At 25.1% G+C, this 14,070-nt stretch overlaps 1 protein-coding gene across 1 annotated transcript; it reads left to right on the top strand.

Moving 5' to 3' along the window:
* Positions 1-6,869: 6,869 nt before the first annotated feature.
* On the top strand, positions 6,870-10,382 carry LOC109806829 (PTI1-like tyrosine-protein kinase At3g15890). Its single transcript, XM_020369342.3, has 4 exons — positions 6,870-7,242; positions 7,615-7,759; positions 9,126-9,388; positions 9,474-10,382. Exons 1-4 carry the CDS (start codon positions 7,205-7,207, stop codon positions 10,117-10,119), a joined length of 1,092 nt encoding a protein of 363 aa, XP_020224931.1. The 5' UTR covers positions 6,870-7,204; the 3' UTR covers positions 10,120-10,382.
* Positions 10,383-14,070: the final 3,688 nt, after the last annotated feature.

The raw sequence follows: 14,070 nt of genomic DNA, 5'->3' as shown, positions 1-14,070 counted from the left end.
CTCATTATTATGATATAATTTCCTGTTTTACATTGTAATCTTTTTCTTTAAATCATATTGATTGCCTCACACAAATTGTGGTGAGATTTATCATATCTTACAGACTTGATTAAAAATGTCTTATAATAAAAATAGAAAGAAATATAATGTTAGAACAAGTTATAAATATATATATTTTCTCGTATTGTTGAATAAAAATAATAAATAGAATATTAATAAATATTACATCAACATCACTCAATTTTGTAAAAATAGTTATCATAAAAGTTCATATCTCAGTAACAAATGTTATACATGTGTATTTAATTAATGAAAACACAATTTTATGTGTTAGGTAAGCGATCATTTATAACATAACATGTGGATTTTTAATTTATTAAAAAGATAAAATATAGACTGATAGTATAAAAAAAAAAGGTTAAAGGAACATTTTTTTTTCTGCAACTAAATTATTGAAGAGTTCATTTGATAGCTGTGTTGAGTAATAAAATGATTGGGCCATGCATGCCAAATGCTATAAAAACTGACAAACTGTTACCGCAAATTTGTACAAGTAAGATCAAGGAATCTATATGATCGATTAAATTCAGTCTCCAGAAAAAGAAAATGCATGTATAATATTATATTGGATATATACATTGATTTCTAATTAGAAAACATTTTGTAAACCAAAAATCAAAGTGAAGTATTATATTTTTTAAAATTCAAATCAGCATATTGTAAAGTGATAAGAATAATTTATTCAGACGAAAGAAAATAATGTATTCTTCAAAGCATCAAAGAGATTTTTGGAAAGATATCCGGTGAAAGTAATATTCTCTTTTCTTCTTGAGAAATGACAATCCGTGCCACGCTGTAATTAAAAATAAACAAATAAGAGATGATAAAATGAGAGTGTAGATATAACTTTACAATAATTTGATAGTTATAAATATTAAGAGGTAAAGGAGTTAAAAAAATATAAACACTAAAATAACATATCTTTTATATAAATAGTTATGCGAGATTTAATTATTAATTTAATTAAAATATATATTTGTTATAATTACTTTAATTATTATAAATTTTTGGTGTATTTAATTACTATAAATATATTTATAAATTTAAAAAATCAATGAAATTTAAGAAGAAGAAATGAATTTGATTCTATTACAATTAATTAATTAGTTTACAATTTATTATTTTATTTATATATATAGAAAGAAATGAGACATTTTGCGCCTCGAAATTATTTTTTAAAAAAATATATGATAAAATGAGTTTGCAAATAGTACTTTATAACAATGGGGTAGTTGTAAATATTAATTAAGGAGAAAAAAACTAGAAAATGTAGACACGAAAATAACATTTTCCATATATTAATAGTTATAGATATAAAGAAAATATATATTGTGACTCTCATTCTTACATTTGAGAAAAAGAATGTTTAATCTCAATTTTTTAAATTAAAATAAATTATTTACATTAAAAGATTAAAAATAAATACATTACTATGTACTATCATTATCAAAATTAAATCCATAGTGTCATTACTATCAATGACGAATTTAGACTCAACTAAACACTACATTTTACAAATCAGTATCTAAGCATAGTGAATAATTAATTAATTCAACTATATTAGGTTATCATACGATAATATGTAGACATTCATACAATATATATATATATATATATATATATATATATATATATATATATAAGGTGTAGAAAATATATTAATATAAGTTGAAAACATAAAATTTATTAAGAGGTTATAATAAATCTATGTACATATATATAATATACATCAAGTATAATACTAAAAACATAACTCTAACGTCAGTCAAGCATTTATTCTATATACAAGCTACACTAGAGTAGCCTCCAACAAAAAAGTGTCATCTCTAGCATGACATGCAAGCAGCTAGTCCTCTAGCCTAATCTTGTCATTCTCCTATATTATATAATCATCACAGTCCAACAAAAAGAAAATGCAAGGGTAAGTACAAAATAAAAAGGACAACATAGTATAAAAGTAGTAACATAGCTACACAAGCAACTTATCCAACACCACACAACACCAGTCCAAGGGCCAACGTAACTTAGCAACATAGTATAAGAACAACACAACAACTTACAACTTAATACAACTTAATAACATCAACTTAAACAACATTGTAATCATAACAACATAACATCATAATGTGTTGTCACACATTTCAACTAAGAGATCTCTTATAACATAGGTGAGTTGTCTAGGCATTTTGACCCTTTCAAATCAACTTAACAACGTGATCTTTTTGAGCTCACTAGATCAACAACAAATTTGGATATCAATCAATAACACAGCGTAATTTTTCAGATTTTGTCACTTAAACTAAAAAAGTTCAATATCCCTGTTAAGATTATAACAACTTGTGTATGAGCCTACTACGACCTTAGTATGCATGATTAAACCTATATGGAATTAGTCCATTAACCAACCTCCAAATATTGCACACCTTTCCAATACTTAGTTAAGAATTTTAGCTCCCGATCTTGTACTTGTAACAACCCTTCCTGACTACTACACTTACGGAATCACTATATCACTAGCAACGAAAACTAATTAGATAACTAGAATGTAACATGTTACTAAGAAAAAAAATCACATGAACATACACACATAAAATATTCATTTAAAAAATAAACGTAAAAATTTAGAAGAGACAAAAAGAAAACAGATTAGTAATAATTATTTTTATTCTTTTAATTTTTATTATTTCGTTCCTACAATATTAAACAAGTTGCACAAAATAAAAAATTCACACTTTAATTAATATAATCTAAATAGAGATACAAAATGATAAATTGTTAACCTATTGAACTATAATTTATATATAAAAAAATATTTTTTTAAGATTTTATCAAAAAATGTTTATTTTATTGAAATTTATTATATTTTTATTCTTTGAGAATTTTATAAAATATTTTATTGCCTGTATTTTCTGTATCTTATACCTTGCCATCACTATTAGTTATTTTTAATTTTAAATAAATATACGTAGACATTCGTGTTTTTTTTCCATAACATAACATAAAGAGGGATTGCAAAAATATAAGCCTCTCCTATGTAAATATTGTGATTTTGATATTTCCATAATTTTTTAACTATTTTTCTATAAGTATTCTTTTGCAAAAGATACGATTAAATATTGAATTAATGTAGGTGTTATTTTAATAAAGATTTACATGGTATGATGGTTAGTCACGTTTCATACATAATTAATATATACTTTGTACTTATAACGTAGTAATAAAAGGAAATAATAATTTGTTTTAAACTCAATTTTGATCTCTATTTTTTATTGGTATAATTAAATAATAATATCTTTTTAGTGTAAAACTGTTTCTTCCCATTTTCTAGTCAAATTATTTGCAATTTAAGATATAAAAATGATTTCAAATATTCACAAACTAGAAATGCAACAAAAATTTGATAGATTTTTTAAGATTTTAATTTCTAAAAGTGGAAATATTGAGTTTTTTTGTTGGTTTGGGATAAGTTTTCTAATTAGTAAAGTTATGCCAATTAAAGTTTAAGTAAGAAAAATTGACAAAAATAAAAAAAGAAAAAACTTAGGAGTTATTGGATTGAGATTTTGAAGGATTTTAAAAGATTTTGTTTTATATAAAAAAGTATTATGATATTTAATCAAGATTTTCAAATAATATATTCATGACTTTTTTTAGCACAAAAAGGTCTTGTAATTTTTAAAAAACTTTGTAAGAATTTAATAAATTTTAAGATTTTTTTAAAAGACTTTGTAGAAATGTATTAATTTAAAAAAAATTATATGACTTTTTTAATCAAGATTTTGTAATATAAATTTTAAAGGAGTTGTATCAATTTATAAGATTTGAAAGGATTTTATTAAATTTCAAAAGACAATATGGATTTTTTTGTTTAAAAACAATACAATTAATAAAAACATAACATAAATGACAAGGTTTTGAATAAAAAAAATTAAAAAAATCAATAAAATTTTCAATATTTTAATAAATAATTGAATATGATTTCATGTTCTTTTAAGTAATATTCTCTAAGTATAATTTTTTATGTATTTATATTTTTTCATTCACACTATTAAATTTGTACAACATATTCAAATTTATGATATTAATTAATTGGTAGAGTTATCAAAATATATTTTTAATATATGTTTAAAATATTGAAAATAAATATTTGTTATATTTTAATAATTTAAAATTTTTAACTATATAATATTTAATAATTCAAAAAATAGTTTTAAATATTAATAATAAAAAAATATATTGATAAATTATATTTCAAAGGTGAACAAAAAGAGAAAGAGAATATAAAATAAAAAAGACACAAGAAGAGAGAGAGGAACAAAAAAAAGTAAGATAAGGAAGAAAGAAACAAAGAAAGGAGAACCAAAGAGAAAAAAACATGTGAGAGAGCCAGAGGGGAAAAATAGAAGAGAAAAAGGTGAGAAAAAATGAGGAGAAATTAATAATAATAAAAATTCACATAAAATTTTAAAAGTTTTGATGAGATTGTTGAATGAGTGAATTATCTGTAAATTTTACTAAAAGTCTTATAAAAGTCATCTTTCAAAATAATCCATTAAAATTTTTATGTTTTTGAATACTAATAGACATTTTTTTAAATGAAAAAAGTCTTAATTGAATACTATAAAATTTTAATGTACTTAAAAAAAAAGACTTTGATGTACTTTTTAAAAAATCTCAATTGTCTTAATTAAATATCATATGATTTTTTTATATTAATTTTATTATGAAACACTATAAAACTATTTTGTAATAATAAAATCTTTTGAAATTTTAATTTAATATATTCTTTTTAATTTTTTTAAAAGAGCAATGAAATTGGGTGATGTTTAATTGACCTTTTTTCCAATTTATAAAAATCTTCTGGAATTCAAAAGTATACGATAAATTATTTTGTAAAATAAATTTCATATGACAGTTTAGTAAAAAAAATATAAATAGATACTCTTCCAACAATCTCACTCAATCGAATAAGACTTTTCTACGCTCTCTTTTTTCTTCTTTTAACTACACTTTTTGTCTTCGTTAGAAAATATTTCTCTTCCTAAAAAGATATACAAACATTTGTTTTTCATCCAATTCTCCACTCCTTTTTTACAGTCAGGTACTTTTTTATATTATTTTTTTTTCTTTTTATTTGTAATAGTAAAACTTTTCATTATTAATGATAATATTTTCTATAAATTAGATCGCTATACATAATACCTATTTGTTCTCTTAAATTAAAAGTGTTCTCTCAAGAAGAAAAAAAAACTCATTGGAATAGCCATATTTTTATTATTGTTACTGTTTATGTTAAATGCGTATTGTTGAAGGTGATTTTTTTTTTTATGATTTTTTCTCTATGTGATTTTTTCTTTATATTTTTTTATATTATTTATTTGTATAATATGTGATGAGGCACATAAATATTATATATATTTTTATTATTTAAATATTTATTTATAAATATCATATGATTCTTTTTATGATAATGCAGATTGTTTTTTTTCTTGTATGATCATATACTGATTTGAATATATAATATTTGATAATATTACTATTATTATGATATATATATATAGCAATAATAATATATTGTTATAATATTACTTTTAAATATATATTTTAAGATTTTATTCATATTTTATTTTTCAAGTAAAATTATTTTTTATTAATATAATAATTATTCTTGTGAACTAATTTCATACATATATTGTATTCTGGTCTTATTACTAGTTTTTTTTACATTATAAATAAAATCATTTAAAAAATAAGAGTGTCTTTGTATGAATTTTTAATTAAATTAGTAGATGAATCTTCATTTTTAGTTTTACTAGTTAATGATATTGTTCAAATTCAAGAACATGAAAAAGAATGTCAATGTATGAAGAGTTAGTATAACTTTGAATACGTAGAAAAATGTTAATTAAAAAAACATGAAATTATAGTTAATTATTTGTCAAAAAATAAAAATTTTATGTTAATTTTACTTTTATTTATTTATTATTTTTTTATCAAATGCTTGTAGCAATGTTTTACAATTTTTTTTTTGTGAAATCTATAAAATTTGTTGAAATTTTAAGATATAAATTCATCAAGATTTATTAAAATCCAAACTACAAAACTTTGATTAAAATCCATATTTTAAAAATCTTTTAAAAAAATCTTGATAAATATGATATTCTTAAAAAGTTTTTCAAAATTCATTAAAATCTACAAAAAATTTTAATGCTAAAATAATCTTTCAAAATCTCAAATATTAATAACTCAATCATAATAATCCATTTTTAATTTATTGTTGAGATCAGAGAATCCATTAAAATGCAATATTAAACATTTATTTACTAAACAATAAATAAATAATTTTTTTAGAAATTTATTTATTTTTATCATTATAGATAGATAGGATATGTAAATATTCTAAATAAATATTATATTATATTAGATATTTAATTTATATTAATTTGATTATAAAAAATTAATAATTTTAAATTCAGATTTATATAAAAATAAATAAAAAATTAATGTGCATTATTATTACTGATCAATCAAAATATCTATAAAAAGCGATGAGGGAGAAAAACTTTCAAAATTTTTATAGTAAAAAATTCATTTATACATGTTATATCACATGAAAAAAAATCTATAACAACAACACAAAAACTGCCATTCATTAGCCAATTAATTTCCCCCCCAAAACACAATTAAAATTTAAAAAAGAAACAGGCCCCACACGTGTCTTGTTTTATTTAATAGTAATTAATAATTAACTTTAATAATTAATAATAAATAAAAAATAATAAATGGCAACAGCTGGAGTTGAGGTTCAGCATGACAACAAGACAAGGACGAAGAGAAGTAACAACGCAAACCTTAACTTCCATTAAACAGAAACTCTCTTACCTCCTTTTTTCGTCACTTTTTTGCTTACAACATCATCATGCTTTCACTTCCTCGTTAGTGTTGTTATCTTTTCTCTCACAACTCTTCATTTATTTGCCTTCACGCTGAAACCAGTTACACATAAAAGAGAAGTGAATAATATCCAAAGGAAACAACAACAACACTTGTTTGGGTTGGTGGGTCGAGTTCAAGTTTTGATTTTGTTCACCTTTTCTGGGATTCTTTGACAGAGGAGAAGGCGGAGCTGAGTGGTGGAAAGGTTATGGCCTTTTGGTTTTGCTGCGGAAAATCTTCTTGTCGGTATGACAATAATACATGTTTTTTTGTAAACTGTTTTCTTGTTTTGGTTTTGGGGTTAGATAATGACTTCAAGTTTGTATGTTTAATTTTGAAGAAAATGAATGTTGTAGAGGATTTTGAATTCTGGGTTTAGCAATAATAGTCTTGAATCTTGAGTAAGAAGGATCTAAATAAGTTTGTTAGATTAACTGTTTTCAGCATACCAAGGTGTCTGTTTCATTGATCCTATATATACCAGACTTCTCAAAGTGTATTTTATTTTATTTTATTTTATTTTTATGTTCAAACTTTGATCTCGATTATGCTTTTCATTTTATTTTTTGCTCAATGTGTTTTGAGTACACTTGACATTAGTCTTGTTCATGCAAACAGAAGGCGAGGGAAAAAACATCCTACTTGGAGGGTGTTTTCTTTGAAGGAATTACACGCTGCTACAAATAATTTCAACTATGATAACAAGCTTGGAGAAGGGGGATTTGGCAGTGTGTACTGGGGTCAACTATGGGATGGGTCTCAAGTATGACTAAACTTTAATTTTTATTTATTTATTTACTTATTGTTGTTATTGTTACTGTTCTGCATCTTATGAAATTAGCTTCATTGTGTGCCTTCTATGATTATTCTTGCTCATTTTAGTGACAGATGAGGGTTTTTTAGTGTTACATTTACTCTTAATAATATATTTGGACGGCCTTTTATTTTTTATCCAACTGCATATTTTGAAAATGACGAACCATATGAAGGAGTTTTCTCGGATACATGTTCTATTCAATAATGACATACCTCGACAGATGTAGTACTGTCACATGATTTTTTTCATTCCTACCAAAGGATCTGCTTCAGTTGGTTAAAAAGTGTGTGAGTTGTTGTAAATCCTTTGATATCAAGTTCAATGGATAAAAAAAATGATTATTTTCATTCATTGTTGACACTTGAAAATTGAAATTGATTTGACATCCATTCCATCAAAGTATTACTCTCACCACAATATCATTTTCTTTTATCTACTTTTATGAAATAATATCTTCTTATTTTGTCTCTTTCATATTGTAGATGTTAATACTGGATGCTCTGTATCCAAAGAAACAATCATGATTAATAAATGCAAACATTGTTTCTCATAATTTATAAAATATAATAAACATTAGTGTTTTTTTTCTTCAAAAGGATTGGTAATTCAGTACAACGTGCGTGTAGCTGGCTTATACATTTTTGAACAGAGTAGAGTTCATTAGCAGTATCAATTGTAAATGACACTGGTAAAAGTAAATAATTGTATAAAAGCCATTTCTCTTCATCAATTATTTTGGCCATTTCACATTCTTAATGGCTTTGTCGGGTATGCTTTGGTAGTAAACATCTCATAGAATTTCCTTTATTTTCATCAGTCTTACTTGACATTAGTAATGATGATTCTTTCATTGTTGCTGTAATAGAATCAGCTTGTGAGAGATCCGTGCCAAAGAAAAATTTTCTTTTGATCAAATTGGGGTTCAGTGGGAGAGAAGGAAGATGAATCCCCTCATTCCTCAGTGTCTTTGATTTTGTATTTCAACAACCCTAAATAATATGACACCTAGCTGTTGATAACAATTTTTACTATTTATTCTTATTCCTTGCAATAGCATCGTATATAGAAGAGAGTTTGATTTGTGTTCCTTAACGGATAGTCTTTACAGACATGCGAGGATTAGATTTGACCTCATAATGTAATTTCCAAAGAATATGCTCAAAAGTTTTTGAGGAGCAAATGCTGCAAAAACCTCTCTATTCATAACATTTTATCCAGCGCTTGAGAATTGAAGCTACTTAAATCAGTTGATGGAAGACAAATAGCACATCTGCATAACCATTTTATTATTTCAAAAATCTTGTTATTTCAGATTGCGGTGAAAAGATTGAAAGTTTGGAGCAACAGAGCAGAGACAGAATTCACCATGGAACTTGAAATATTGGCACAAATACGACACAAGAATCTTCTGAGCCTTCGTGGGTACTGTGTTGAAGGACAAGAACGGTTAATTGTATACGAATACATGCCAAATTTGAGCCTTCACTCTCATCTTCATGGACACCACTCATTCGAATGCGTTCTTGACTGGAATCGGCGGATGAACATTGCAATTGGATCTGCTGAGGGAATTGTGTGAGTACTAAGGACTAACCTCACTTTTCTTTTGAGCTTATTACACTGACATTGCATTATTCCTAAACTACTTGACCACTTTCAGATACCTTCACCACCAAGCAACACCTCAGATCATCCACAGAGACATTAAAGCAAGCAACGTGTTGCTGGATTCTGATTTTAAAGCCCGAGTTGCTGATTTCGGATTTGCCAAGTTGATCCCTGACAGTGCAACGCTTGTGACCACAAAATTTAAGGGCACCCTTGGCTACCTTGCACCAGAATATGCTATGCTAGACAAAGCTACTGAGAGTTGTGATGTCTACAGTTTTGGCATCCTCCTTCTTGAACTCGCTAGTGGCAGAAGACCAATCGAAAAGCTTAGTTCCTCAGTGAGGCGATCGATAGTTGATTGGGCATTGCCATTGGTTTGTGAGAAGAAATTTGGTGAAATTGCTGACCCAAGACTAAAGGGTAAGTATGTGGAGGGAGAGCTTAAGAGAGTTGTTTTAGTTGCACTTATGTGTGCTCAAGATCTTCCTGAAAAGAGACCAACCATGCTTGATGTAGTGGAACTACTCAAGGGAGAATCTAAGGATAAATTTTCTCATATAGAGAAGAGTGACATGTTCAGAAGCGTCCTAGCTGTAGAAAGCAGTGGTGGGACATCAGTGACTGAAGACAGTTTGGACTATATCTCAGAAGAAAAAGAAATGGAACGTCCCTTGAAAGAGAATAATGAACTATGAATATTGAATTATGATAAAAAGAAATAAAAATGTATGAGTTCGAGGGGTTGAAAGTTGAATATAAGTTATGAGGGTTTATTTATTTTTGTCGTTGTTATTGCAATTTGCAAGACAACACTGGGTGCACATTGATTAGATTAGCATGGATTTGTTTAGTGCATGCGTGATTGTATGAGTGGTTGGGGTTTGTTCGTTTGTGCAGTGTTTTATTATTCTCCTTGTGGTTACCAATTTGATATCTGCATCGTGTTTCATCCTTGTTACTGTGTTGTATTGCTAGTAAGTTTTGGTGAATTGTGTCATATCAGAATTTGTCAATATTTGTTTTTGTAGTATTTTCGTTCTAAAGTTTCAGCATCATTTGACGCACAAGCGCTAGCTCTATTAAGAATTTATATAAACATATAACTTTTGTATTGTACAAAATATATGTTTACTTTATATTTATTAAAATCTATAATAAATATTTTTAATATATATTGCAATTAAATTCATACTAAATAATTTTTTCAACACCAATTATATTCTAGATTTATGGTGAATAATTTATTATTATTATTATTATTATTATTTTTTATAAATAATGAACAATTTACATTACTCCCTTGGGTTTTGTATAAAATAATCAAAAGTGTTAACCAGTGTTCTATTAAAAAAATCAAATGCATAATTTTTTTTTATTAAAAAGTGCATTTGTACATTTTTTTTCGTATAGTTTTATTATAAATTTTAAGGAATTTTTTTTTACATATTAATTTATTAACGGTGTTTTAAAGACACTAGTTATTGAGTGTTAAAAATAACTAATTCATCAAGACTAGAAAAATAGTTCTATAATTAATTTTAATTAATAATATCATAAATTTAGATTTTTTTCTAAAACTATCATTTCAATTAAATGATTTAAATAATTATTATATTTAATGATACTACATATAATTGAAAAGATACTTTTATATTTTCTTATCAATGAGTATTTTGTGTTATTAATAGATAATATACATACACTATAACACTATAAATTTTTTGTTGTTTATGAGTTATTTTGAGTTGAGGTCAAATTGATGAGTTAGGAGAGGATATATAAAATTTTTCTTAAGATATGAATTTCATAAGTTTATTTAAAAAAAAATAGAAAAAAGTTAGAAAGAGAAACTTTGGAGCCAAAAAAGAACCATCTTCTCTTTCGACTTCACATGTTTCTTCCATCCTTCCCCTAAGTGAGGTTGAGTAGCTATGTAGATATTCAAAGCCTCTAAAGCTAATAAGTAAGGATCGTAGAGTGGTAGTGCAAAGTTTTCCTAGAGAGTCTTGTTCTTGTTCTTCATCTTCTTCTTCCTTTATTTTAGGCGATCAAAGGTAAGGGATGAAGTGAATGTCATTATACAAGAAAAGGGATTGAATTTTTTTCTTTTTAATTTTTTTCTTTCAAATTAGTTTCTCATAAAACAAGTTGTCTAAGAAAAGACAACTATGGTATTGAGTGTTTTTTTACTACGACAACTTCTGAGTTTAATTATTTATGGTTCAAAATATTTAGTAATATAATAGTAAATGCAGCAAGCTAAATAAACAAGTAAAATAATAAGGAAGGGGAGTATGAAAATAGGATTTATATTGGTTCACCCCAACTGGACTACATTTAACACCCACATAACCTTGTGGGATTTTTCGCTAAAAACACATTCAACTACCGCACAAACTCAACCACTTGTTCATACAAACTGCTATTCAGCCACTTGCTATTAGCAACAACACTCAACCGCCTATTAAGAAAGATAGCTTCACAATCATCTACTATGAGACTATACACAACACCTGTTGTGATTTACTTTTCTTTCCTACACTATAACACTTTCAATTCTGGGTAGGAAATGTTTACAAAAAAGGGTTTATTGTGTTATTGCTGATAACAAATATCACAAGTCAATCTCCTACAATGGAGTTTCCACTAAGGAAGATATCTTTTTTTTTTCTATTACAAATTAGAGTTACGAACATGAAATACATTTCTCCAAAATATCAGAGGATGAAGCAACAAAAAGTGTAGCTTTTTGAGTTTAAGTGAATTTTCTTTTTCTTTGTTCTTGTTTGCTTTAAAATGAGACTTTTGTCTTCCATTTATAGGCACTCAACAAATAGATCCGTTGGAACTTGCTTTATTTTTTATGTTTGATGTTAACATCACTGTATTTCTTGCAATTATTAGTTTTTACAAACAAGGTGCCTTTTGAGAAAGTCTTCACTTCAAGTCTTTTGAACCAAGTTTTCAAGACAAGTCTTTTTAGAAGAAATGTTTCAATTGAAAGTTTTTGATCAACAACTTGGTGTAGTCATCCAATGGCTAGGGATAGACATTATCACCGGTGCTAATCATCAATCTTTGACATATTCTTAATTTTCCTTTAAGTTGTCATAAGGAAGTCTTGTGAATCTTTCCTTTTGTTAAATGACATAGCGTGTCATACCAAGAGTAATTTTTGGTAGACTTACTTCACCTAATAACTCATGTTTCACATCAAATTTTAAAAATTCAACATTAAGTTGAAAGTTCTTGATTCATAGATCAAATTTAAATTGACGAATAATCATAAAAATATTTTATACGTTGATTTAAATTTATATAACAAACTATCATAAGATTTTCAAAATTTTTAAGAATTTTTAGTTTAATTGATCGATTGTTGAAATTTAATATAAAAAAATGAGTTATTGAGTTAAGTAAGTCTATTCAAATTTACTGTTAGAGTAAATGAATCTTTAATCATAAAAGCATTAAGAACTTTATATTTAGAACTTGGACTATTGAGTGTATTAAGTCAACTAAAACTATCAACTTACTTCAAGAATAAGTTTTGGTTTATTTGCTTCGTTCAATAACTTATGTTTTACTTTAAATTTTAACAATATAACAATTGAATTAAAAGTTTTTAATATATAAATCAAATTTATAATTTAAAAAAAAAATGAAAACTATTTAATACTTCATTTCAATAATCATAAGAGTATCTTATCTATCAATTTGAATTAATAAAATAAAGTATTTATAATAAATTACATATATAGATAAATATTATGTTTGAATAATAAATTATATTTAAAATTTCTATAAATAGATATTTTTAAACTTATAAATGATATTTTAAATTTATGATAAATAATTTATATTATAGCTCAATTATTTATCTTTATTGATAATTTATTTAAAAATATTAAAATTTAATTGATAAATAAAATCAAATTAGATAAAAAAGTTAAAAATTCTTAAGAGTTTTCTCGTTGAAAAAAATAATAAAATAATTTTAAACAAAATTGAAAAAAATATAATTACAAAATAAGAGAGTTATTTTCTATAACTATTAATAAATGAAATATATTTTTAAATAATCGTTTTCGTCTCAATTTTTTTTTTTGAACTTTTTTGTCTATTCAAGTATACAGTGAAACTGTTATAGGCACAAAGTGCCTCGAATTTTTTAATCTATCATAAAAGGAATAAATTTTGGTAATCATCCTTTTAGTTTTCATTTTTATATTTGACACTATTATCCTTAGATTGAATAAAATTTCATTTTTCAAAAATAAATTATTATTTTTGTATTAGAAACCATTACCTTTAAATTTAACAATTTTTTTCTTTTAATTTTTTAAAATAAATATATAGAGGCACAAAATGTCTCTTTCTCTACTAGTTATTGATTGAGTGAATAACTATATATATATATATATATATATATATATATATATATAGATATGATGGTGAGAAAAAAATAATATATAATAAAAATTTAATGTTTAAAAAATGTGAAACTAAAAAAATATGCCTTTATATATGTTGTTAAAATCTACTGTAGAGCTGATCCACTAGGTAAGATCGGTGAGCCTCCTTCACTGGTACGCTTGATGCTCCAATATGGGGGTGATACCTACAAAAGAGACTCCGATATTCAA

The sequence above is a fragment of the Cajanus cajan genome, chromosome 5, assembly GCF_000230855.2.
Source record: "Cajanus cajan strain Asha chromosome 5, NIPB_CcT2T_4, whole genome shotgun sequence".
Taxonomy (NCBI): domain Eukaryota; kingdom Viridiplantae; phylum Streptophyta; class Magnoliopsida; order Fabales; family Fabaceae; genus Cajanus; species Cajanus cajan.
This window is presented reverse-complemented; position numbering and strand designations above follow the sequence as displayed.